Below are 23563 nucleotides of genomic sequence, written 5' to 3'. Positions count from 1 at the left end.
CATATTCCTTCATTCAGATTCCCCACTTGTTAATATTTTACCATATTTACCTTATTTTCTATATAGTATGCACATAGGCACACACACACCCCCTGTGTGCTTGGTTTTTAATGTCTGCTGTCTAAACCCTGTCATCACCAGAAACCTTAATTAAATTTATTTCACAAGCTCTTATTATTACTTGTACTACAAAATGACATTTCTAGCAACAAATCGATACATTTGGAGCGTGTGTGTGTGTGTCTGTGTGTGTGTGTGTGTGTGTGTGTGTGTGTTGTTTTGTTTTGACAAGGTCTCACTCTGTTACCCAGGCTAGAGTGCAGTGGTGCAATCATTGGCTTACTGTAGCCTCAACCTCCCAGGCTCAAGCGATCCTCCTGCTTCAATCTCCTGAGTAGCTGGGACCACAGGCATGTGCCACCACATCTGGCTGTTTTTCTGATAGAAACAAGGTCTCTCCATGTTGCTCAGGCTGGTCTCAAACTCCAGTGCTCAAGCCATCCTCCCAACTCTGCCTCCCAGAGTGCTGGAATTACAAGCATGAGCCACCATGCCCCACCAATACATTTGTTAATAGAGATGTTGCTGTGTTTTGTTGCTATTGTGTTTTATCTTTGGTATCTTATTCTGTATTGTAATGCAGTACGTTTGATAATGAAAACATGAATCATTTAGGGTCTCTTAAGTGACTTTTATTGTTTTATATTTCAGTTTGTTAATTTCTTTTTTTTTTTTTTTGAGACAGAGTCTTACTCACCCAGGCTGGAGTGCAGTGGCTCAATATCGGCTCACTGCAACCTTTGCCTCCCAGATTCACGTCATTCTCCTGCCTCAGCCTCCCGAGTAGCTGGGACTACAGGCACCCGCCACCACGCCCGGCTAATTTTTTTTGTATTTTTAATAGAGACAGGGTTTCATCATGTTAGCCAGGATGGTCTTGATCTTCTGACCTCGTGATCCGCCCACCTCAGCCTCTCAAAGTGCTGGGATTACAGGCATGAGCCACCACATCCGGCTTGTTAATTTCTTAAAATGAAAGTTCAATCCTGATTTTTTAAATAATGAGATTGTGTTGGGCACTGGCTTTGAAGTCAGCCTGGATTTAATCTTGACTCTACCACTTTCCAGCTCTGTGTGTTTTGAGCAAATTACTTTACTTCGCTAAGATTGCTTCTTCATTGGTAATATTCAGTGATTTAGGCTTTAAGCCCTTCTTAGTCCTAATCTGGTATTTATTTTTATTTTTATTCATTTATTTTGAGACAGGGTCTTACCCTGTTGCCGAGGCAGTAATACACTGGCACAGTCATGGTTCACTGTGGCCTCAACCTCCTAGTCTCAAGCCTTCTGCCTCAGTCTCCTGAGCATCTGGGACTACAGGCATGTGCCACCAGGCCTGGCTAACTTATTTTTTGTAGAGATGAGGCCACCTGTTGCCCAGGTTGGAGTTGAACTCCTGGACTCAAGTGATCCTCCCACCTTCGCCTTTCAAAATGCTGGGGTTACAGGTGTAAGCCACTGCACCTGGCCCTAATCTGGTATTTTTATGTTATACTATGTCTTTAGAGCTCAGATTTTGGTGGGGCTGTGGGGGGATACAAGGTCTCCCTCTGTCACCCAGGCTGGAGTGCAGTGGCATAATCATGGCTCAATGTAGCCTCAACCTCCTAGGCTCCAGTGATCCTCCCATTTTGGCCTGCTGAGTAGCTGGGACTACAGGCAGGAGCCACCATACCCGGCTAATTTTTCTTTTTTCTTTATTTATTTTTTTCTTTTTTAAGAAAAGACAAAGTCTTGCTGTGTTGCCCAAGCTGGTCTTGAACTCCTGAGCTCAAGCCATCTTTCTGCCTCTGCTTCCAAAAGTTCTGGAATTACAGGCGTGAGCCACTATGCCCTGCCAATAATTACTATTTTATTGCTAGAGCTTTTAGTCAACCTTACTGAAATCACCAGTCCTTTCTGCTCTCCTCCTCATTATCTTCTGACTTCCTCTTTTAGTCCATTCATGCTGCTGTAACAAAATGCCTGGGACTGGTTAACTTATAAATAACAGAAATTAATTTCTGTTGGTACTGGAGGCTGGAAAGTCCAAGATCAAGGTACCGACAGGCAGGATCTCGGCCTCCAAGATGGCACCTTGTTCATGTCCTCAGGTGACAGAAGTGCATAGCTGGTTCCCCTCCAGCCCTTTCATAAGGCATACATCACATCCATGAGGGCAGAGCCCACATGGCCTAATCACCTCCTAAAGACCCCACCTCTTAATAGTGTTGCATTGGGGGTTAAGTTTCAACATGAAATTTGGAAGAAACATAGGCATTCAGACCATTTTCTTTCACTATCTGGATTAGACTTCAGTAAAACATTACTCCAGAAATTCTGGCAGTATCTTCATCCACCTTGCTTTTCTTTACTAGTTTACTAATTACTGATGCAACTGTAATCTCTGATTCAGTCCAGCTGCTTTTGTGCTTTCTACCACTCTCGACTCCCTAGATGTCCTACTGGACATTGAAGAGAATCATAACTGTACAAACTTGGGAATACTGTATACCCCTGCTCCCCAGCTTCTACTAGGCTTTCTTTTTTTCTGTTTTTGAAGGGGAGACTGGGTCTTGCTTTGTTGCCCAACAGTTGCGATCATCGCTCACTGCAGCCTTGAACTCCTGGGTTCAAATGGCCCTTCCGCCTCAGCCTCCTGAGTAGCTGGGACTGGGACTATAGACGTACTCTACCATACCCGGCCCATTGTTCATTTTGCGTAGAGACCAAGATCTCTCACTAAGTTGCACGGGCTGATCTGGAACTCCTGGGCTCAAGCATTCCTCCCTCCTTGGCCTCCCAAAATGCTGGGATTATAGGCATGAGCCATGACACTCAGCCCTACTAGGCTTTCAGTGCTTCTTGCCAATGTCTTGTCTGTCTTTCACATTCTCCCATTTGCTTTTCAAACTTTTTCCAGCCTCCTCAAATTTCTAAACTCTACCTCCACTCAGTGGATGGGGAAAGCATGTCTCTTGTTCATCTGTTCCTAGCAGTGCGTGATATATGGTAGACCCTGGGTAAATGTTTGTATGATTGAATAGTGGAACTAATCATTTTGAGTTTGAAGTTCCGACAAGAAATGTAAGTGATGTTTTGTAGACCATTAAAACTGTATCCAAAGATTGTAGCTTGAAGGAAAGTTTTGGGAATTGTGTTTACTGAAAATATTTGAAGCAGTGAAGAGCAGATGAAATGGCCAAAGGAGAAAGCACTTATTAATAGAAAAGGGAGAGATGGGCTGGGCACGGTGGCTTATGCCTGTAATCTCAGCACTTTGGGATTACTACTCAGGAGGCCGAGGCAGGTGGATCACTTGAGGTTGGGAGTTCTAGACCAGCCTGGCCAACATGGTGAAACCCTGTCTCTACTGAAAATACAAAAATTAGCCAGGCATGGTGGCAGACACCTGTAATCCCAGCTACTCTGGCAGCTGAGGCAGGAGAATTGCTTGAACCCAGGAGGCAGAGGTTTCAGTAAGCCAAGATCATGCCACTGCAGTCCAGCCTGGGCGACAAAGTGAGACTCAAAAAAAGACAAAAAAGAAAACGGAGCGATGGCAAGAAGAGACAGAAAAAAGTTAACAAGGTTGAAAGCTGTCATAGTCATGGAAACCAGAGAAAACGGTTTACACAGAAGCTATTTACCTTTTATATTTATATGTGATACTTGACTATTATCAATTAGTTAATACACATTATTTCTTGATTTACAAATGTTCTGTAAAACACTTTTAGAGTATACTTCTCTGGAAATTGTTGTAGTTCATTTTTAATGTTAACTACTTAAGTCTAGGGGGCACTGTATTTTCCAGGGGAACTGAACTCATCATGAGAATAATGAGGAAAGAATAGTAAACAGAGCTTGGATATTTAGAAACCCATTGTGTCCAGAAAGAAAGTTATGTCATTTAATTGAATTTAGCAAATAGCAATTTGCTGAAGTATGGGGGTTATTTTTCCAAATATACTAAATTTTCAGTATTACTTAAAATTAAAGTTTTTTCTTTATTAAAACTAGAATCTTATAGTTTTGAGTACCAAAGGAATTTGAGAGAGCATAGCTAATCTCTTTAACAAATGTGGAAACCACTTAGATTTTTTCCTCCAGATTTTCTCTTTTTTTTTTTAATTTAAATTTTTTTATTTTTAGAGACAAAATCTTGCCGTGTCACCCAGGCATGAGTGGACTGGTGCAATCACAGCTCACTGCAGCCTTGAACTTCTGCTCAGGCTATCGTCCCACCTCAGCCTCTTAAATAACTTGGACTACGGGTGTGCGCCACCATGCCTGGCTACTTTTTAGTTGTTTTGTTAGAGACAATCTCACTATGTTGCCCAGGTTATCTCCACAGAGTTTCAATCTATGATAGCTATCCTTTCATGAAAAACATCCTTTTGTTATCACTGTTAAGTGTCATTCTTTGATTTTAAAAGGTTAATGTAAATATTATAATAAACCGTTGCCTTCCGAATTTCTTTTAGACCTTTTGGAAACAGTCTGCTTTAAAAGCCCTGGCTTCCTTTTTTTTCCTCCTAAACTTCTTCTTTCATTTCAGTACTTTTTGTTCTTCCCCACAAAAACAAAACTGTTACAAGGTAATATTTGCTGTTCAAAATATGGAAAATGCAGATGCACATGTCTTGTTTTGTTTTGTTTTTTTGAGACAGGGTCTCACTCTCTTGGCCCAAGGTAGGGTGCAGTGGCGCCATCATGGCTCACTGAAGCCTTCCTGTGCTTCAGCAGTCCTCCCACCTCAGCCTCCTGAGTAGCTGTAACTACAGGTGTACACCACCATACCCAGCTAATTTATTTATTTTTGTAGAGACAGGATCTCACTACCAATTCAGTCTGGTCTTGAACTCCTAGGCTCAAGTGATCGTCCTGACTTGGCCTCCCAAAGTGCTGGGATTACAGTCATGAGCTACTGTGTGAACAGGGCTCACTACAGCTTTGACCTCCTGGACTCAAAGCAGTCCTCCCTGCCTCGGCCTCCTGAATAGCTGGGACTACAGGTGCCCACCACAACGCCCTGTTAATTTTTGTATTTTTTGTAGAAACAGAGTTTTGTCATATTGCCCAGGCTGGTCTCAAACTCCTGAGCTCAAGTGATCTGCATGCCTTGGCCTCCCAAAGTGCTGGCATTACAGATGTGAGCCACCACTCCCAGCTGAGGTGTTCCTGTTTTGATACATCTAATTACAATGAAAAATGCTAGTTTCTTACCAGCATTGCTTAGTTGGTCATAGACCCTTGAATTTAAAAGATGATTTTCTCTTCCCTAAACAGAGAAAGAAAGGTGTGTTATTCAGAAGGTTTTGTTTTTACAGGCTGATCCTCTGCCCTTAATGATTGAGAGTTTTAGATACATAGCAAGTAGGACAGTAATATAAAAAGTATTAACATTGTAAAAGTAATAAAAAAGCTTTTCAAAATTAAAATTGATGTAGGTAGAGGATATACTTCTTTTGATATCCTCTATAACTGTGTGGATGGGTTTTGAAATCAGAGCTGGCAAGCTGAAGACGAATGCTACTGAGCTTGCTGTTTCAAGGGTTTTGGGATTACTAATTATGTAAATTGTACCATTTTGTTACTTAAATGTGGTTATGCTGAGTGCATCTGTGCCTACTCAGCAATTGAGATTTTTTTTACTAGCTTTTTCCTTCAGTGGGTTTTCTTGGCCTTAAAACCTTTTTTGTTTTTTTGTTTCAAATAAGAGATGGGGTCTTGCTGGTATTGCCCAGGCTGGACTTGACTCTTGGACTCAAGTAATCATCCCACCCCGCCTTCTCAGTAGTTGGGACTCCAGGCATATACCACCACACCCAGCTTTTTTTGTGGCATTTGGAATAAACTCAAGGATAACACTTCTAATCCAAGACTCTGCAAAATGTGACTTTTGCCTACTCTGATTTCGTCTCCTGCCTGTCTCCCTGAGGCATGATCAGTGAATGTTCATGTAAATGTGTTTGTAGGCTGGGCATGGTGGTTCACCCCTGTAATCCCAGCACTTTGGGAGGCTGAGGCACGTGAATCACCTGAGGTCAGGAGTTCAAGACCAGCCTAGCCGACATGACAAAACCCCATCTCTACTAAAAATACAAAAATTAGCCAGGCATCGTGGCACATGCCTGTAGTCCCAGCTACTTGGGAGGCTGAGGCAGGAGAATCGCTTGAACCCAGGAGGCGGAGGTTGCTGTGAGCCAGTATCGCGCCACTCCAGGCTGAGCAACAGAGTGAGATTCCATCTCAAAAAAAAAAAAAAAAAAGAAAGAAAAAGGAAAAGAAACTGCCAAATTGTTTTTCAAAGTGATTGTGCTATTTTCATTTCCAGTTCTTCCATATTCTTGCCAAAACCTCATATAATCATTCTATAATTTTAGCAATTGTATTGATTGTGTGGAGGTATTTTATTTTGGTTTAAATTTGCATTTCCCAAATACAAATGATGCTGAGTGTATTAGTTTGTTCTCACATTGCCGAAGACATACCCAAGACTGGGTAATTTATAAAGTTAAGAGGTTTAATTGACTCACAGTTCCACATGGCTGGGGAGGCCTCACAATCATGGCAGAAGGAGAAGCAAAGCCAGGTCTTACATGGAAACTTCCCTTTATGAAACCATCAGATCTCTTTAGAAGTATTCACTATCACAAGAACAGCACGGGAAAAACCCACCCCCATGATTCAGTTACCTTCCACCGGGTCCCTGCCATGACATGTGGGAATTGTGGGAGCTACAATTCAAGATGAGATTTGGTTGGGGACACAGCCAAACCATATCACTGAGTATATTCATATGCTTACCTGCCATTTGTATATTTCTGGTGAAGTGTCTCTTCAAATCTCCTGCCTCTTTTTAAAAACTGGGTTGGTTGTTGTGAGAGTTTTGTATATATTCTTGGTAAAAGTTCTTTCTCAGATTTGTGATTTGACAGTTTTTTTTCCAGACTCTAGCTTGTCCTTTATTTCTCAACAGTATCTTTTAAAAAGCAAAAGTCCAGTTTATAAATTTCATTTTTTATAGATTTTGCTTTTGGTGTTAATAGCTAAGAAGTCCTTATCTAACCCAGTGTCACAAAGATTTTCTCCTGTATTTTCTCTGGAAGTTTTACAGTTTCAAGTTTTACATTTTGTCTATGGTTCATTTTTGAGTTGAGTTTCATATATGGTGTGAGGTGTGAATCAGTGTTTTTTAATATTATCTACATGTAATTGCTCCAGTATCATTTTTGGGAAGACTGTCCTTTATCCACTGAATTTCTTTGCATTTGTCAAAAATCAAATGCTTATATGTATATATATTTCTAGACTCTGTTCTGCTCCACTGATCTATTTGTCTTATTTTTACACCAGTACCACACTGTCTTCATTGCTGTGCCTTAAGTCTTGAAAGCAAGTACTATTCACCTTTCAATTTCATTCTTTTCAAAGCTGGCGGGGTGGGAGTGGGGGTGGGGGCAGTGGTGCTATTCTAGAGGCAGACCATTTCTTTATAAATTTTAGAATCAGCTTGACAACTTTTTTCCTCCAATAAATTTCTTCTGAGGTTTTGTTTGGGATTGCTTTGAATTTGTAGATAAATTTGAAAATAATTGACATCTTAATATTGAGTCTTATGATCCATGAACATGGCATATGTTCTTATGCCATGTTTATGTAGCTTTTTAAATAATGTTTTGTAATATTCAATGTGTGGGTCTTACATATCTTTTGTCAGATGTATCCCTAAGTATTTCTTTTTTCTTTTTTTTTTCTTTTCTTTTCTTTTTTCTTTCTTTTTTTTTTTTTTGAGGCAGAGTTTCGCTCTTGTCGCCCAGGCTGGAGTGCAATGGCATGATCTCTGTTCACCGCAACCTCTGCCTCCCAGGTTCAAGCGATTCTCCTGCCTCAGCCTCCTGAGCAGCTGGGGTTACAGGCACGCTGCACCACGCCTGGCTAATTTTTGTATTTTTAGTAGAGACAGGGTTTCTCCATGTTGGTCAGGCTGGTTTCGAACTCCCAACCTCAGGTGATCCACCTGCCTCGGCCTCCCAAAGTGCTGGAATTACAGGCGTAAGCCGCTGCGCCTGACCGTGTTTTATTTTTTATTGCTATTACAAATGGCACTATATATAATTTCTGTTTCTAATTGTTTAGTACTGAATACAAATACAATTGAATTTTGTGTGTTGATCTTATATGCTCTTGTAAGCTCCCATCTAGTAGGTTTTTTTAAGATATCATCAGGTTTTCTATATATGTGATCGTACAATGCTAACTATTAAAGACAATTTTACTTTATCCCTTCCAATTTGATTTTTTTGTTGTTGTTTCCTATTTTGCTGGCTGGAACTTGTAGTATAGTGTTGAACAGAAGTGTTAAGAGAGAGTAGATATCCTTGCCTCATTTCTCTTCATTGAAAGGAACAGAAGGGCAAGCATATTCAAACTTTTGACTGTTCCCTTCTATTCCTATTTATTGAGGATTTTTGTTTTGTTTCTGTTTTTCAGATAAGGACTGGGTTGGTTTTTGTCAGATGCTTTTTCTGCATCCACATCATGCACTACATAATGATGTTTCAGTCAACAGTGGGCCGCATATATGACAGTGGCCTCATAAGATTATGGTACCATATTTTACTGTACACTTTCTATGTTTAGACATGTTTCGATATACAAATATTTCACCTTTTGTTACCGTTGCCTACAATATTCAGTATAGTAACATGCTGTGCTGGTTTGAAGTCTAGGAGCAATAGGCTATACCATATAGCCTCGGTGTTCAGTAGGCTATGCCACCTACATTTGTAAGTACACACTGTGATCACACTGGTGAAAAGTAGAGCCAGAGTTTCACCATTTTGGCTAGACTGGCCTTGACTTTAAGTGATCCATCCATCTCAGCCTCCCAGAGTACTGGGATTACAGACATGAGCCACCTTGCCCAACCAATTTTGTCTTTATTTTTGAAAGATGTTTTGTTGCATGTAGAATTCTGTTTTTATTTTTTCTTTCAGTACTTTAAGCATGTAGCTCTACTGCTTGCACCTTTTCCCATGAGGATTCTGCTGTTACTCAGTTTCTCTATATGTAAAGTAATTATTTTCTCTTGTTACTTTTAAGATTTTCTCTTTATCATTGGTTTTGAATACTTTGATTATGATAGGCTTTAGTGTGAGTTCTTCATGCTTCTTAGACTTGGGCTTTGTTGAGTCTCTTGGGTCTGGGTTTGCAGTTTTCATCAAATTTGTACCATTTTAGCCATTATTTTTTCAGTTTGTCAAGCCCCTCTATGTGTAACACCAATTACACATAGATTAGGCTGTTGGAAGTTGTCTTAAGGTTCACTTAAGGTCCTTTTTTTTTTTAAAGCTTTTTTCACTTTATCTTTCCCATTGGATAGCGTCTATTGATGGCTTCAGATTCACTGTTTTTTTCCTTTGTGTGTGTGTGTGTGTGCGCGCGCGCGTGTGTGTGTGTTTAATGTTTAATTTGGAAAGGGGAGTTTTCTTTTTCATAAAGGATTGCAACCTGTAGTATTCTTACCTTTGGCAGTGTCTAATAATGCTAGTAATACCAATTGGTGAATTTTTTTCTCTACGTTTTGATGTCTTTTATGTCTATTTGTATTCAATCTTTAGCTTGTCGAACATATAGAATACAGTTATAAAATAGCTTTTTCTTAGACAAGGTGACATAAGAAAAATAACTTAACATTCTTGTCCACTAATTCTAACATCAATAGTCAAGACTGGATTGGTTTCACTTGCTTGATTCCCCCCACCCCAACCCCACTTGATTCTGGGATTCAGTTAAGTTACTGGGAAACTGTTTGATCTTTTCAAGTGTGGCTTTAAGGTTTGTTAGACAAGCCAGACGTGGTGGCACATGCCTGTAATCCCACCTACTGGGAAGAACCGAGTTGGGAGGATCACTTCAGACCAGCTTAGGCAATGTAGTGAGATCCCATCCCATTTATTTAACATAAAAAGAAGAAAAGATTTGTTAGACAAGATCAGAGCAGTATTTACATTAGGGTAATTTTCACCCACTGCTGGAGGCAAGGCTTTGCTCAGTACTCTACCTGGGCTGGGTGCAGTGGCTCACGTCTGTAATCCCAGCACTTTGGGAGGCTGAGGACGGTGGATCACCTGAAGTCAGGAGTTCGAGACCACCCTGGCCAACATGGTGAAATCCCATCTCTACTAAAAATACAAAAATTAGCCGGGCGTGGTGGCAGACGCCTGTAGTCCCAACTACTTGGGCGGCAGAAGCAGGAGGATCACTTGAACCCAGAAGGCAGAGGTTGCAGTGAGCTGAGATCGCACTACTGTACTTAAGTAGCCGGGGCAACAGAGTGAGACTCTGTCTCCAAAAAAAGAACAACTCTACCTAATGCCTGGTGAAGCATGTCATGTCATCTTTTTAGTCTTGTTTGTGAAACAGGTACTATTCCCAGCCCTTTATGAACTTTAGGCACTGTTCCCCTCTGATCCTCTCAGGTCTTTCTTTGCTGGCTTGTTAACAATATTAATTCTTCCAGTCTGTGAATGTGGGCGATCTTTACATTTATTTGGGTCTTCGATTTCTTGTATCAATTGTAGTTTTCAGTGTACAGGTATTTTGCTCCCTTGGTTAGATTTACTCCTAAATACTTTATTCTTTTTGATGCTCTAGTAAATGGAATCGTTTTTTTGATTTTCTTTTCAGCGAGGTTGTTATTGGTGAAAAGAAATGCAACTGATTTTTGTATGTTGATTTTGTATCCTGTTGCTTTACTGAGTTCATTTATTAGTTTCAACAGTTTTTGTGAAATTTTAGAGTTTTCTACTTAAAAGATCATGTCATCTGCAAACAGGGACAGTTTTACTTTCTTTCTGATTTGTGATGCCTTTTATTCCTTTTTTTGGTCTGATTGTTGCTAGTCCTTCCAACACTGTGTTGAATGGAAATGGTAAAAGTGGACATTCTAACTGTGTACTAGATCGCAGGAAAAAGCCTTCAGGTTTCTCCCATTGGTTATGATGTTAGCTGTGGGATTTTTATAAATGACCTTTATTATGTTGAGGAATTTTCTTCTGTACCTATTTTGTTGAGAGTTTTTATCGTGAAAGGATGTTAAAATTTGTCACACGGTTTTCTGCATTTATTGAGATGATCATTTGGTTTTTACTTTTCATTCTGTTAAACTGTGGTATATCACATCGATTTGCATATGTTAAACCAGTCTTGCATTCTAGGGATAAATCAAACTTGGTCCTGGTATTTAATTGGTTTAACATGTTATTGAGAAGGATTGGTATTGTCTTTAAGTAGGGAAGTTAAGGTTCATTTTATGATTCTTTTAAGCTTGAGTGTTCTGTGATGGCTAAAGTTAAATCGGATATTCTATAACCCTGTGGTTAAATTGTGTATTACTACTTTGTTTTCCTTTGTAAGAATATGGAAAAGCTGAACTTGGCATTTTATTTTGATTTTTGTTTAATTGTAACAGTGTACATTTTAATACGCTTGCTCACTAATATTTCTCTAGTGAATTGTCTGTTCATAGCTTTATTCTTTGGGCTTCTTTGATTTGTTGAGTTCTTATAGCATATTTACATTTTGTCAAGTGTTGATTATTTTCTACACTGACCATCAATTTAATTTTTTTTTCTTTTTTTTTCTTTTTTTTTTTGTGGGGGGATACAGAGTCTTGCTCTGTAAACAGGCTGGAGTGCAGTGGCGCGATCTCTGTTCACTGCAAGCTCCGCCTCCCAGGTTCAAACCATTCTCCTGCCTCAGCCTCCCAAGTAGCTGGGACTACAGGCACCCGCCACCATGCTTGGCTAATTTTTTGTATTTTTAGTAGAGACGGGGTTTCACCGTGTTAGCCAGGATGGTCTTGATCTCCTGACCTCACGATCTGCCCGTCTTGGCCTCTCAAAGTGCTGGGATTACAGGCATGAGCCACCGCTCCGAGCCCAATTTGATTTTTTAACCATTATTTTTCTCTTATGCTGGACAGAATGTTTAGTAGGCTTGCTTCTTAAAGTTTTGCTATGAAACAGATGCCTGTGTTCTAGTTAAAGGTGAAGCTTCATTCAAAACAAAGAAATGTAAACAGGCGGTGTGGGGATATATTCCTCAGGAGTACTGAGCAGAAGGTAATGAGTTAGTAATTAAAGCCAAAGGAGCTAATGAGATTTCCTAGACAAGAGTTTAGATAAGAAGGGAAGTGGGGATAGGATGAAGAGCACCAGAGGAAAGATTGACCTTAAATGGAATGAGAAGAAAAATAAACTTTATGTATTGCAGTGGTTCTCAAACTACTTTCAGTTAGAATCACCTGAAGAATTTTTTTTTAAAAAGAGTTGATGCCCAATTGCCCCCCCTGCCTCCAGATTTGTATACAGCAAGAGTTGAGAATCACTGCTTAGAATATATCTGCTTATAATAAGTCAGTAGGTCTTAACATTTTTGTAAGTCTTAGAATCAGTCTGGAAGACTTGCTGTAAAGAGTGCTGGGCCCCTTCCTCAGAGTTTTGAGTCAGTAGGTCTGAGTTGGGACCTGAGAATTTTCATTTTTATCCTATTTCTAGAGAAACATGGTTTCTGTAGAATCACGTCTCAGAAACGTTGTTCCATTTTTTTTTTTTTTTTTTTTTTTTTGAGATGGAGTCTCAGTTTGTCACCCAGGCTGTACTCATGATCTCGGCTCACTGCAACCTCCACCTCCTAGGTTCAAGTGATTCTCCTGCCTCAGCCTTCCGAGTAGCTAGGATTACAGGCGCCTGCCACCATGACTGGCTAATTTTTGTATTTTTAGTAGAGACAGGGTTTCCCCATGTTAGCCAGGCTGGTCTTGAACTCCTGACCTCAGGTGATCCGCCTGCCTCAGCCTCCCAAAGTGCTGGGATTACAGGCGTGAGCCATCATGCCCGGCCGGAAGCATGGTTCTGCGAACCGCAGTAGCAGTAGGTGTAGGAAGGAAAGATTGGATGTTAGATACAGGTTGGTTTGGAGGTTTGCTCCTAGAAAGTTTAAGGAGTTCTTTTCTCATGATGTTGCTTTCTCTCTAACATACAGAAAGGGTCTCCACCAAGAGTGTTGCATGAGTAGTAATGGTATTCAGAAAAGTCCAAGATTTGAGGATCCTTAGTTAAATAACTTGAGCAAGTTGACTGTTTTTCTTGATACATCAGTTCCTTTTTTTTTCACCTGATGAAACAGCTCTTTGAATTTTAATTTTGTCAGGTAGTGAATATTTACTGTTCTCTTTTGTCACTGTAGATGAATATTCTTTCTATATCTTTGTACATGTTATTGGTAAATTTACCAATAGGATAGATTTTGGTAGTACATTCTCTTTTCACAACATCATCATCATCATCATTAGCGCTCTTGGGATATAATTAATTGTATACGTTCTTCTACATGTAGTGGCAAATTGTATTAGTGTAGTCCTTTTGGTTGCAGGTCAGTCTTTTTTCAGGTTGCCGGTTGTCTCAAGGAAGAGTGGTTTATTGTAAATGTATACATGGAAAGTGAAATGGTTATCTACATTGTTATGTGGGAGGAGGCAGCACAGTGTAATGGATTGAACCCAACACCCTGGTTTCAAATTCAATCTAATTTAGTCTTTATGTGTAAAAATCAAGATAGTAGCTGCACCATAAAGTTGTTAAACTGAAATGAGATAATAGATGTGAGAATGCCTGATAAATTTTATGGAACTATACAAACGTTGGGTGGCATTTTACATGCATATAAAATGACGTCTCTGCTAATTCTGTAATTGACAAATATAAAACTAACAGGTGAAACGAAATTTATAAAAGTAAAGTGGATATAGGCTTTACTTTGATGCTTTCTGCGTGGTATACCTATTCTATACTATCTTTGGCTCCCGTGTTTCAGTTCTCAGTGTTTTTAGCGATTGATTGTTTCTGTGGTAGAATTAGCCATCTTCTACCCTACTGCTACACTAACCCCTCAAAAACAAAAACAACCCTTAGTTTGATATGTGTCTACAACTTCATTAAATTGAAGGGAAATAGTAGGAGACACAATTTGTCTTTTTCTCCTATTTATTAATAATCTAAGTTAGGGTGCATCACCAAGATGAGGGTACATTAGCTCTAAAGATGAGGATTCTCTTTGTATTTGAATGCTTATGAAAATATTATTTATTTCTACAACTTCTCATATGCAAGGGAACTTTATATATGCTTTGAAAAAAATGCATACTAATTTTTGAATATTTAGTCCACAGCGATGAAATAGGTTATTTTTATGTACCTTGTGTTTGTGAGATGTTTTACCTTTTACAAAATGAAGAGAACAAAGAATGTTGTTTCTGTTCTAATGTGTTAAATTAATAGAGCTTTGTTGGGCACATATTGCCTGATGATTTAGGAATGTAGTATGTAGGGGAATGAAGATGTCCTCCTGTCATTTGGATTCCATGTGCAAAGGTTGATGTCAGTCATGTCAAGCATATTAAATTGGATAATATGTCTTTTTAAAATAGTCTCAATAGGCTCACTGTGTTTGAACTATTCATGTCAGCATGGAATTGTAACCCTTATTCTCTATGATAGAGTTAAGCAGTTATAAACCATATATAACTGATATATTTCACAAGTGCATGATAGCTTGTTATGATCAATTTTGTTGTGTATTGGTTATTGGAATTTGACAGTATTAAAAAGTTCTGTGAAATTATTGATATGGGAAGTTTTTTCTGAATTTCTGTGAACATTTGAATTTACTGAGTTTTTCGTCTTTATTTTTCTTTCTTATGTACATCTTAAGGACTGGGGTTTTAAGGGGTGTGGCAGGAGGTTTTGGACTCGATGAGTTTCCACCGAAATGTCGGAGAAGTCAGGCCAGAGCACAAAAGCAAAGGATGGGAAAAAGTATGCAACACTCAGTTTATTTAATACTTACAAGGGGAAATCATTAGAAACACAGAAAACCACAGGTGAGTAAAATCAAGTGACACTTATGTTTTTCGTGGTTTGTTTTGTTACCGTAAGTGATACACGTGCTGCTATGAGAAACTAGGATGTACCCAAGTTAATACCACCCTATTTACATTCGCCTTTTTATGCATGCACGCGTTTTTCAGAGAATGTGTGATAAACATCTTGTAATGGAAAATTTATACTTTCATAGAGCCCTTTAAAAATATTTTTGTTTTTCTCTGTTGTCAGCAGGAAAAAAGAACTGTATGGCTCTAAAGGGGAAACTCAGTCAATGAGATTGATAGGCACAGACCTATATATTAGTGGGAATTTAGTATCTTTTTAGTTATAGACTAGAGAAAGTCCTATGTTTCGTGTGTGTGTGTGTGTGTGTGTGTGAGTGTGTGTGTGTGTGTGTGTGTGTGTTAGATACTGTGACCTAGTGAGTATAATGAAAACTGAAAATCGTGTATGGCATATTAACAGTATTCTTTATTAACATAAAATCAATACATTTATTCTCTAACATTCTAAGTTTTGAGTTTGAAATAGATTCTCTGAAAAAATATCAGCATTATCAGTGTTTTCTGTAGTGTATTGAATTGCATTGTTAGAATTTTTAAGGCATCTGTTAAATGCTGTTAAATGGCTTGATTTCGACACTGAATTGTGTTGCAAGTGTAGCTTAGTTTTAAACTTATTATCTTAAAATATATGAATGAAAATCATTCAGGGATTGCATTAATTCCTATTTTTCTATATTGTTTGAGGAATAATGTGGGTAATAAAATAGATGTTCTAAGAAAGTTGATGTTATTGATCTTTAGTTGCAGCTCGACATGGATTACAGAGTCTTGGAAAAGTCGGTATTTCACGACGTATGCCTCCACCTGCTAACCTCCCGAGTCTTAAAGCAGAAAACAAAGGCAATGATCCTAATGTAAATATTGTACCTAAAGATGGCACAGGGTGGGCATCAAAACAAGAGCAACATGAAGAAGAAAAGTGAGTCAAAGTCTGTTAAAGAATGAAGCCCTTCCCCTTTCATTGTAGGGAACTTATGTTTGAGTACCTGCTATTTACTAAGTGTTATGCTGTCTGTATTATATATTACATATTTTATACTCTTTAAAGTCTTTTTACTATAGTAACTTTTGGTTAATTTTCCCTATTGAAAGTATTTCTATTTGTCAGGGTAGAACAGATGACAATTGCAAATCACAACCTTGCTTATATCATAGCCTTTATTAGGCTCCCCCTTCTCTTAACTACCACCAACTCCGGTATTCCCTCTCCAATATGATTAAGAGTTGACTCTGATACCTAAATTTCATGATACTAAGGGTGTCTGTCTGCCAATTTACTGTGTATCTCTAGCATTGAAATTGCCTGATGTTTCATAGGTGCTCAAGTAATAATTTGTATATACTCTAGCAAGAAAGCTAGGATAGAATTAGTAGTGTCCATCTTAGTCATCATTCTTTCAACAACTATTTAGACTTTTGTGTGTCAAGGATTTTGCCAGGCTTTTAGCTAATTGAATGACCAAGCCTAAATAGTGGTAATTTTAAAAAATAAGATAAGCCATTGGATACTTGATGTTTTCTTGCCTATCTCTTATCAAAATTCTGTACTCCTGCCTGGGGAGATTTGTATAGTAAATGTGACTACTTCTGTAGAAATTTATCAAATACTTATGCTTGTTAGCTGTAGTAAAATTATTTTATAGTATTGAGTCAGTTATAGGTATGAGTGTACCAGAAATATATTGCATTTTGTGAGCGTCTTAACTACTTTCTTATTTTTAAGCATTACCTCATTACAAGAATTGAATAAAACTGTACAGCCTTTCAAAATACCTTTTACTCACGTGAATGTATTAGGCAGATTGCTGTTACCTCTTTGAATAATAGTAATAAGTACAGTGGTGATCCCGTTGACTTCCAGGTGGACAGTTTGCTTAGCTTTAGCCCTCAGCTAATTTCACCATTCCAGACTGTATGTATGTTTATACTGCTATTTTTAATTATAAGGGTTCACTTCTTCAAAGCAGATATTTGGTAACTATGTTCCATTGAAAGTGTGTGTGTGTTTTTTTTTTGTTTGTTTGTTTGTTTGTTTTTTTTTTTTAACAAAATGGAAAACAAGCAAAACTCATCTCATTGGGTTATTCAAAGGCAGAGATGAAAGGGGATAAAAATAGCCATAAATCATTTAAAGGAATGTTGCAGAGAGAAAACGTTTATAGGAGATTTACCAGTGAATAAACATATAGCCAAAATAATTTGTACACAGATTTACCTTAAATATAATATTGATTTTATTTAAACGTACAGTATCTGAAATAATGGATTCATATTTTTTTTTAAGAACACCAGAAGTGCCACCAGCACAACCAAAACCTGGGGTTGCAGCTCCCCCAGAAGTAGCACCTGCTCCCAAATCATGGGCCAGTAACAAGCAAGGTGGGCAAGGAGATGGTAAGTGGACATTAGTTGGGGAAACTGCCTAGGCTTGATAGTTACTGAACAGCCATGCAGGAGATAAAGGGTGAACTGTGTTTTGGTAGAGCCATAAAGCATTGTTAAAGGATATACTTTCGAGGCTCTTAAAAAGGTTTTTTAAAAAAATCTCTTGGGCTAGCTAAATTCCAGTGTCAAGAGCCATGCACGAGTCAATGATACTGGTTAAGAAAAGGAGTCTTTAAGATACCCTCTGCCCCACATTATTTTATCTTTACGTCTACATATCCAAGCAAAGCTTGTACCCTCAAAGTATCCAGCCATTGCATAGATTGTGAGAAACCATACTCATTTTTCAACTGTGTCCCCAACTTCTCCTGTTTCCGACATGCTGCCACGATTTCCTGAGAGAAGAGCTAGAAAGTAGCCATAAAGCACCACTGCTGTAATACTACCCTTTTCCCCAAGGAATGATGGAATCCCCAGCAGAATTTAGTTTTCCTACTTTCAAAACAGGGACTGTCTATAAAACATTCTATGGAAGAACCGATCTGGGCCCTCAAGCTAGTAAAACTAGCTCTTTTAATTTAAAAAAATAGGTAGATAGGAAGTTGGGTGAATAGTGAGGTGCAGGCATCTCAGCTGTAAATTAAATCAAAGTAAAGTAAATGAAGCAGTAAATTAAATAAAGGCATTTTAGCCTCATCTTGAGCTTGGAGTCTTTATTCATCAAACACTATTTCAGTAATATGATTTGAAAGAATTCTGAGAATTCTTAGCAAAGGAATTTGATGGGTATTGAAAATGTAAGGAGTTGTAATGAAAGAGAAACAAGAGAAGCTCTTCACTTGCATGGTCATCTTAAATGAGTCCTCTGGAATGGTGCTGGAAGATTACTGTCTTAGACTTTCATCTCCTCATGGCTGATCATTAGCTTTTCAAAGGAGTCTAGATGAATTTTAAAGATTTATGGCTATGAACAGTCATCACTGAAATGTGGAATAATTTATGAGAAAGAGGCAGAGAGCTCTATCCTGGAAGGGTGGCTTGTATTATCTTCAGTATAAAAGTTACCTTTAATTTTTTTTTTTTTTAATCTATAGGAATCCAAGTGAATAGTCAGTTTCAGCAAGAATTTCCCAGCCTGCAGGCAGCTGGGGATCAGGAAAAAAAAGAAAAGGAAACAAATGATGACAACTATGGACCTGGACCCAGTTTACGCCCACCAAGTAAGAGTACTTTCTCTTTAATACAAAGTGAGATCATATTTGTATATTATCTTGCAATACAACCTCCTGCTTGCTGTTGTATGTATGATTTGCCTAGTTTGAAAAGGCAGACTTAGTACTATAGTCACTTGCTACTCAGGTGTGATTTTTGCAGCGACAGTATCAACATAACTTGAGAACATGTTAGAAATGTGTAATCTTGGGCCTTGCATCCAACTTACTAAATCAAAATCTACATGTTAACAAGATGTCCAGGTGACTTTCATGTATATCAATGTTTGGACTTTTTTATATTAGTAAGTTTTTGAGCAAGCTTCCCTAATATATAACTATTTACTTACTACTGTATTAATATTTGGTGATTCCTCACTTTCTGAGCTCAAACTGAGGAAACAAGTAATTTTGGATAGTGAGGGATAGTTTATGTACATTACAAAGCAAAAACTAAAAATAGAAGTATAAAATTTTTGAGGGATTTTTAAATGTCTTCTTAATTGTGATAGCTTCATATTGTCATTACCAAGTATCTTAAAGGACCTTGTTTACATGGGGAGGTTCATCTATGACAGAAGTGTTTACAAATTCCGTATTTCTTTTTTTTTTTTTTTTTTTGAGACAGAGTCTCGCTCTTGTCACCCAGGTTGGAGTGCAGTGGCGCGATCTCGGCTGACTGCGAGCCCCGCCTCCCGGGTTCACGCCATTCGCCTGCGTCAGCCTCAGCCTCTCCAGTAGCTAGGACTACAGGCGCCCGCGACCACGCCCGGCTAATTTTTTATATTTTTAGTAGAGATGGGGTTTTGCCACGTTAGCCAGGATGATCTCGATCTCCTGACCGCGTGATCTGCCCGCCTCGGCCTCCCAAAGTGCTGGGATTACAGGCGTGAGCCACTGTGCCCGGCACAAATTCCGTATTTCTAATAACCTGATATATTTTATATTTTTTGGCTCTTATCAGATCTAAATAAATCTAAATTTTATTTTTATTTTTCAAGCGTCATAATGTGGTTGGTGCGTTTGTATTAGAAATAGATGTGCCAACTCCTCTTTTCTTGTTCAGTTGAATTTTCAGTTATCTATTGCTGCATAACAAATTCAGCAATGTAAAACAACAAACTGAACTATACTTATGATATCCCACTGTATCTGAAGGTCAGGAATCCAGGATCAGCTTAGCTTGAGGTTCTGGCCAAGGGACTCCTCTCTCAAAGCTGCAGTTAAGCTGTCTAAAGATGACTTGACTGGGGCTATACTTCCAAACTGGTGTAGCTATTGGCTCTTTACTTTCATGGTCTCTTAGTGGGGCTGCTTATGACGTGGCTTCTGCAGAATAAATGATGAGAGACAGATATCCTCCACCCAAGACAGAAGCCCACAGTCTTTAATAACTTAATCTGGAAAGGGACATGCTATCACTTCTGCCATATTCTACAGGTTACGCAGACCAACCCTGCTATATTGTGAGAAGAGACTACACATGGTGTAAATACCAGAAGATAAAGATAATTTGGGCTATCCAGGAGACTGGTTACCATGCAGTGTTTCTTAGCAAAACCACCTAGCTGTTTTATTTGGTTAAGTGTAGTTACACCAGATAATTTCACACAGTCCGTTCACTTGGGGGCATCTGTAACTAGCAATGATATACTGGAAACAGACAAATGAGAATATCACTGTCAACCCTTCCAGATTGTAGAAGTCCCATCTTCCTTCCCTCAGGAAACCTCAGGTGTGTCACTCTGAAACATGGCCATCTGATGTAGGGAGAGCAGTGATTTTCATCTCTATACCAAATATTGTTAAGGCCTCATAGAGAAGTTCTAATATTTTCTTCTCCCACCCCAGTATTTGCTTGTGGTGACACCCTCTGAGGTACATCCTCTCCACTTTGGAAGTCACTACTACCCAAACACCTTGAAAGCATTAGTAGGACCTGGATTAGACTTTTCCTGCTCTTTCACTTTGCTTACTTGCTTTCATGTTCCTGAAATGTGCCTGATTTGGTTTCACTTTGTTCCATTTTCAGATTTTTATCTTTTTCCTTTTTTCTCTGCTTTCATACTAGATGTTGCTTGTTGGAGAGATGGTGGTAAGGCTGCTGGCTCACCTTCGTCATCTGATCAAGATGAAAAGCTCCCTGGCCAGGATGAAAGCATAGCTGGAACATCCGAGCAAAATGATATCCTCAAAGTGGTAGAAAAGAGGATAGCTTGTGGTCCTCCACAGGCTAAACTGAATGGACAGCAGGCTGCTCTCGCTTCCCAGTATAGAGCTATGATGCCTCCTTATGTGAGTATTTTTAAATGAACAAGCAGTCAAACAAGAGGCTTTTGATCTAGGGTCCGAGGAGCGAATTGTTACAGGGAAAAGTTTAGGTCTTTATTTTCGTTAACATCTAACTAAAAATTAGCATTTTCTTTTATTGTATGGTGTATTGTGAGAAGGGACTACACGTGGTGTAAATACCAGAAGATAGAGATCATTTGGGCTATCCGGGAAACTGGTTACCAAGCAGTGTTTCTTAGCAAAACCACCTAGCTGTTTTATTTGGGTAAGTGTAGTTGTACCATATAGGAAACAAATCACAGAACTATCAGCAGTGTCTTTATTATTAACAGAGATTGTAGATATTTTCATATCACATTACATTCAACATTACTTCAAAATAATTATTAGACCCATAGATAATGATCTAATAAAGAAACACATACATTACCATACCACAGATTTATTTTGTAAATACAGAGAACAATTACACTAAAATTCTGTTTAATATAATTGTTTTTCTTTGCAGTATTTTTGTATTTTACATTATGCATTTAAAATGTTTTCCTGAGAGGAAGTCCATAGGATTCATCAGACTGCCAAAGGGGTGGTTCATGGAAAAAAAGATAAAGAACACTTGCTGTAGTTTCAAGGTTTTTATTTGTGTACTTTTAATATTTTTGTCAAACTTTTTTTTGTTTTGTTTTTTTGGAGACAGAGTCTTGCTCTTTTGCCCAGGCTGGAGTGCAGTGGTGTGATCTCAGCTCACTGCAACCTCTGCCCCCTGGGTTCAAGCAATTCTTGTGCCTCAGCCTCCTGAGTAGCTGGAATTACAGGCATGTGCCACCACGCCTGTTTTTTTTGTTTGTTTGTTTGTTTGTTTGTTTTTAAGTAGAGTTGGGGTTTTGCCATGTTGGCAAGGCTGGTTTTGAACTCCTGGCCTCAAGTAGTCCGCCCACTTTGGCCCTTCAGAGTGTTGGGATTACAGACATGAGCCATCTCGCCTGGCCTTTAAACTTTTTTTAATGGAAAGTTTTAAACATCTGCAAAAATAAAGATAACAGTGCAGTGAATCTGCCTCTTTTCCCACCACTTTTCTTTTTGGAAACAGTGTCTCGCTGTGTCACCCAGGCTATAGTGCAGTGCCATGATCTCGGCTCACTGCAACCTCTGCCTCCTAGGTTCAAGCAATTCTCCTGCCTTAGCCTCCTTAAGTAACTGGGATTATAGCCGCCCACTACCATACCTGGCTAATTTTTGTATTTTTAGTAGAGACAATTTTGCCATGTTGGCAAGGCTGGTCTTGAACTCCTAACCTCAAGTGATCCACCCACCTCAGCCTCCCGAAGTGCTGGGATTACAGGTGTGAGTCACCATGCCTGCTCTTTTCCTACCACTTTGGATTACGAAAGCAAATCCAAGATATTTCTATTTTAGTAAATATTAAATATTTAGTAAATATTAAATATTTCATCAGTAAGACTTGGGGAGAAAGTTTGCAATGCTGTTATCATACCTTAAAAGAAAACTAATTCCTTGATATTCTCGAATATTATGTTAGTGTCCCAGTAATTGTCTCATAATTAGGATCCAGGCAACATCCATTCCTTGAGATTGGTTCATATTTCTTTTAAGAATCTTGTTACCTACAGGTATCTCCATCTCCTGTTTCCTTTGGTGCTTATCTGTTTTAATTTCTTAACCTGTAAAGTTCCTCAGATTTTGGATTTTGTTGATTCTATCTTTAGTTTCATTTAATACGTACTCTTACACCCACCCCTGCCCTCCTGCCACATTTTCTAAATTATTAGTTAGATTTGGTGTCCTCGTTCTTTGTTTACTGTCAGCCCAATGTAAAGTTGTAAAGCAAGTCACATGTGCCTGGATACATACATTTACTTTTCCAGGAGACTCATTACTCTCATAGGAAACAAAAATCTAGGTCATATTTATTTAGTTTGTTTAACTTCTAATATTTGAATCCTAACTATCCATCATACTTTCCATTCCTTCATATTGGTGTTGTTATTTTAAAATATGGAATGCTTCATAAATTTGCATGCTATTTTTATGCAGGGACTGTGCTGATCTTCTCTATATTCTTCCAATTTTGCTGCCAAAGTGAGCATATACATTACTATTTTTAATCATTCTAGACTAACAGAGGGAAATGAATGATTAAGTACAATTACTTGTTAAATGTTTTTTGCTCTGATGCCCAGGCTGGAGTGCAGTGGCACCATCTCCACTCACTGCAGCCTCCACCTCCCAGGTTCAAGTGATTCTCCTGCCTCAACCTTCCAAGTGGCTGGGATTACAGGGGCACGCCACCACACCCAGCTAATTTTTGTATTTTTAGTAGAGACAGGGTGTCAGCATGTTAGCTGGGCTAGTCTTGATCTCCTGACCTCAGGTGATCTATCCTCCTTGGCTTCCCAAAGTGCTGGGATTACAGGTGTCAACCACTGTGCCTGACCGTTAAATGTTTTCCTAAAAGAAGTTTAGGAGTATGCTGACCTGGCCTTGAAAAATGATTTATACCCATTAGAAATGGGTAGGAAAAAAAATTCCTTTTTTTCTAATCATTTTCAATTTGTGCTACCAAAGATCCCTGAACTTTCAGGTGAGAGGGTAG

The 23563-nt window shown here is 38.7% G+C and overlaps 1 protein-coding gene across 2 annotated transcripts in view; it reads left to right on the top strand.

Moving 5' to 3' along the window:
* The window catches only part of LOC105532626 (protein PRRC2C), a 70227-nt gene that overhangs the window by 9638 nt on the left and 37026 nt on the right, over nt 1-23563 (top strand). Inside the window, exons 2-6 of one of the 2 annotated variants that reach the window (XM_011970806.1) lie at nt 14824-14992; nt 15809-15980; nt 17346-17455; nt 18541-18666; nt 20729-20952. In XM_011970806.1, the coding sequence (XP_011826196.1) occupies nt 14881-14992; nt 15809-15980; nt 17346-17455; nt 18541-18666; nt 20729-20952 (744 nt within the window). In that variant the 5' untranslated portion in view covers nt 14824-14880. Of the gene's footprint in view, nt 1-14823; nt 14993-15802; nt 15981-17345; nt 17456-18540; nt 18667-20728; nt 20953-23563 lie in introns of both variants that reach the window. The other variant, XM_011970807.1, reaches the window with a different exon arrangement.

The sequence above is a fragment of the Mandrillus leucophaeus genome, unplaced genomic scaffold, assembly GCF_000951045.1.
Source record: "Mandrillus leucophaeus isolate KB7577 unplaced genomic scaffold, Mleu.le_1.0 Scaffold975, whole genome shotgun sequence".
In the NCBI taxonomy this organism is placed as follows: Eukaryota; Metazoa; Chordata; class Mammalia; order Primates; family Cercopithecidae; genus Mandrillus; species Mandrillus leucophaeus.
The sequence above is the reverse complement of the archived record's forward strand: the minus strand, read 5'-3'. Positions and strand labels throughout refer to the sequence as shown.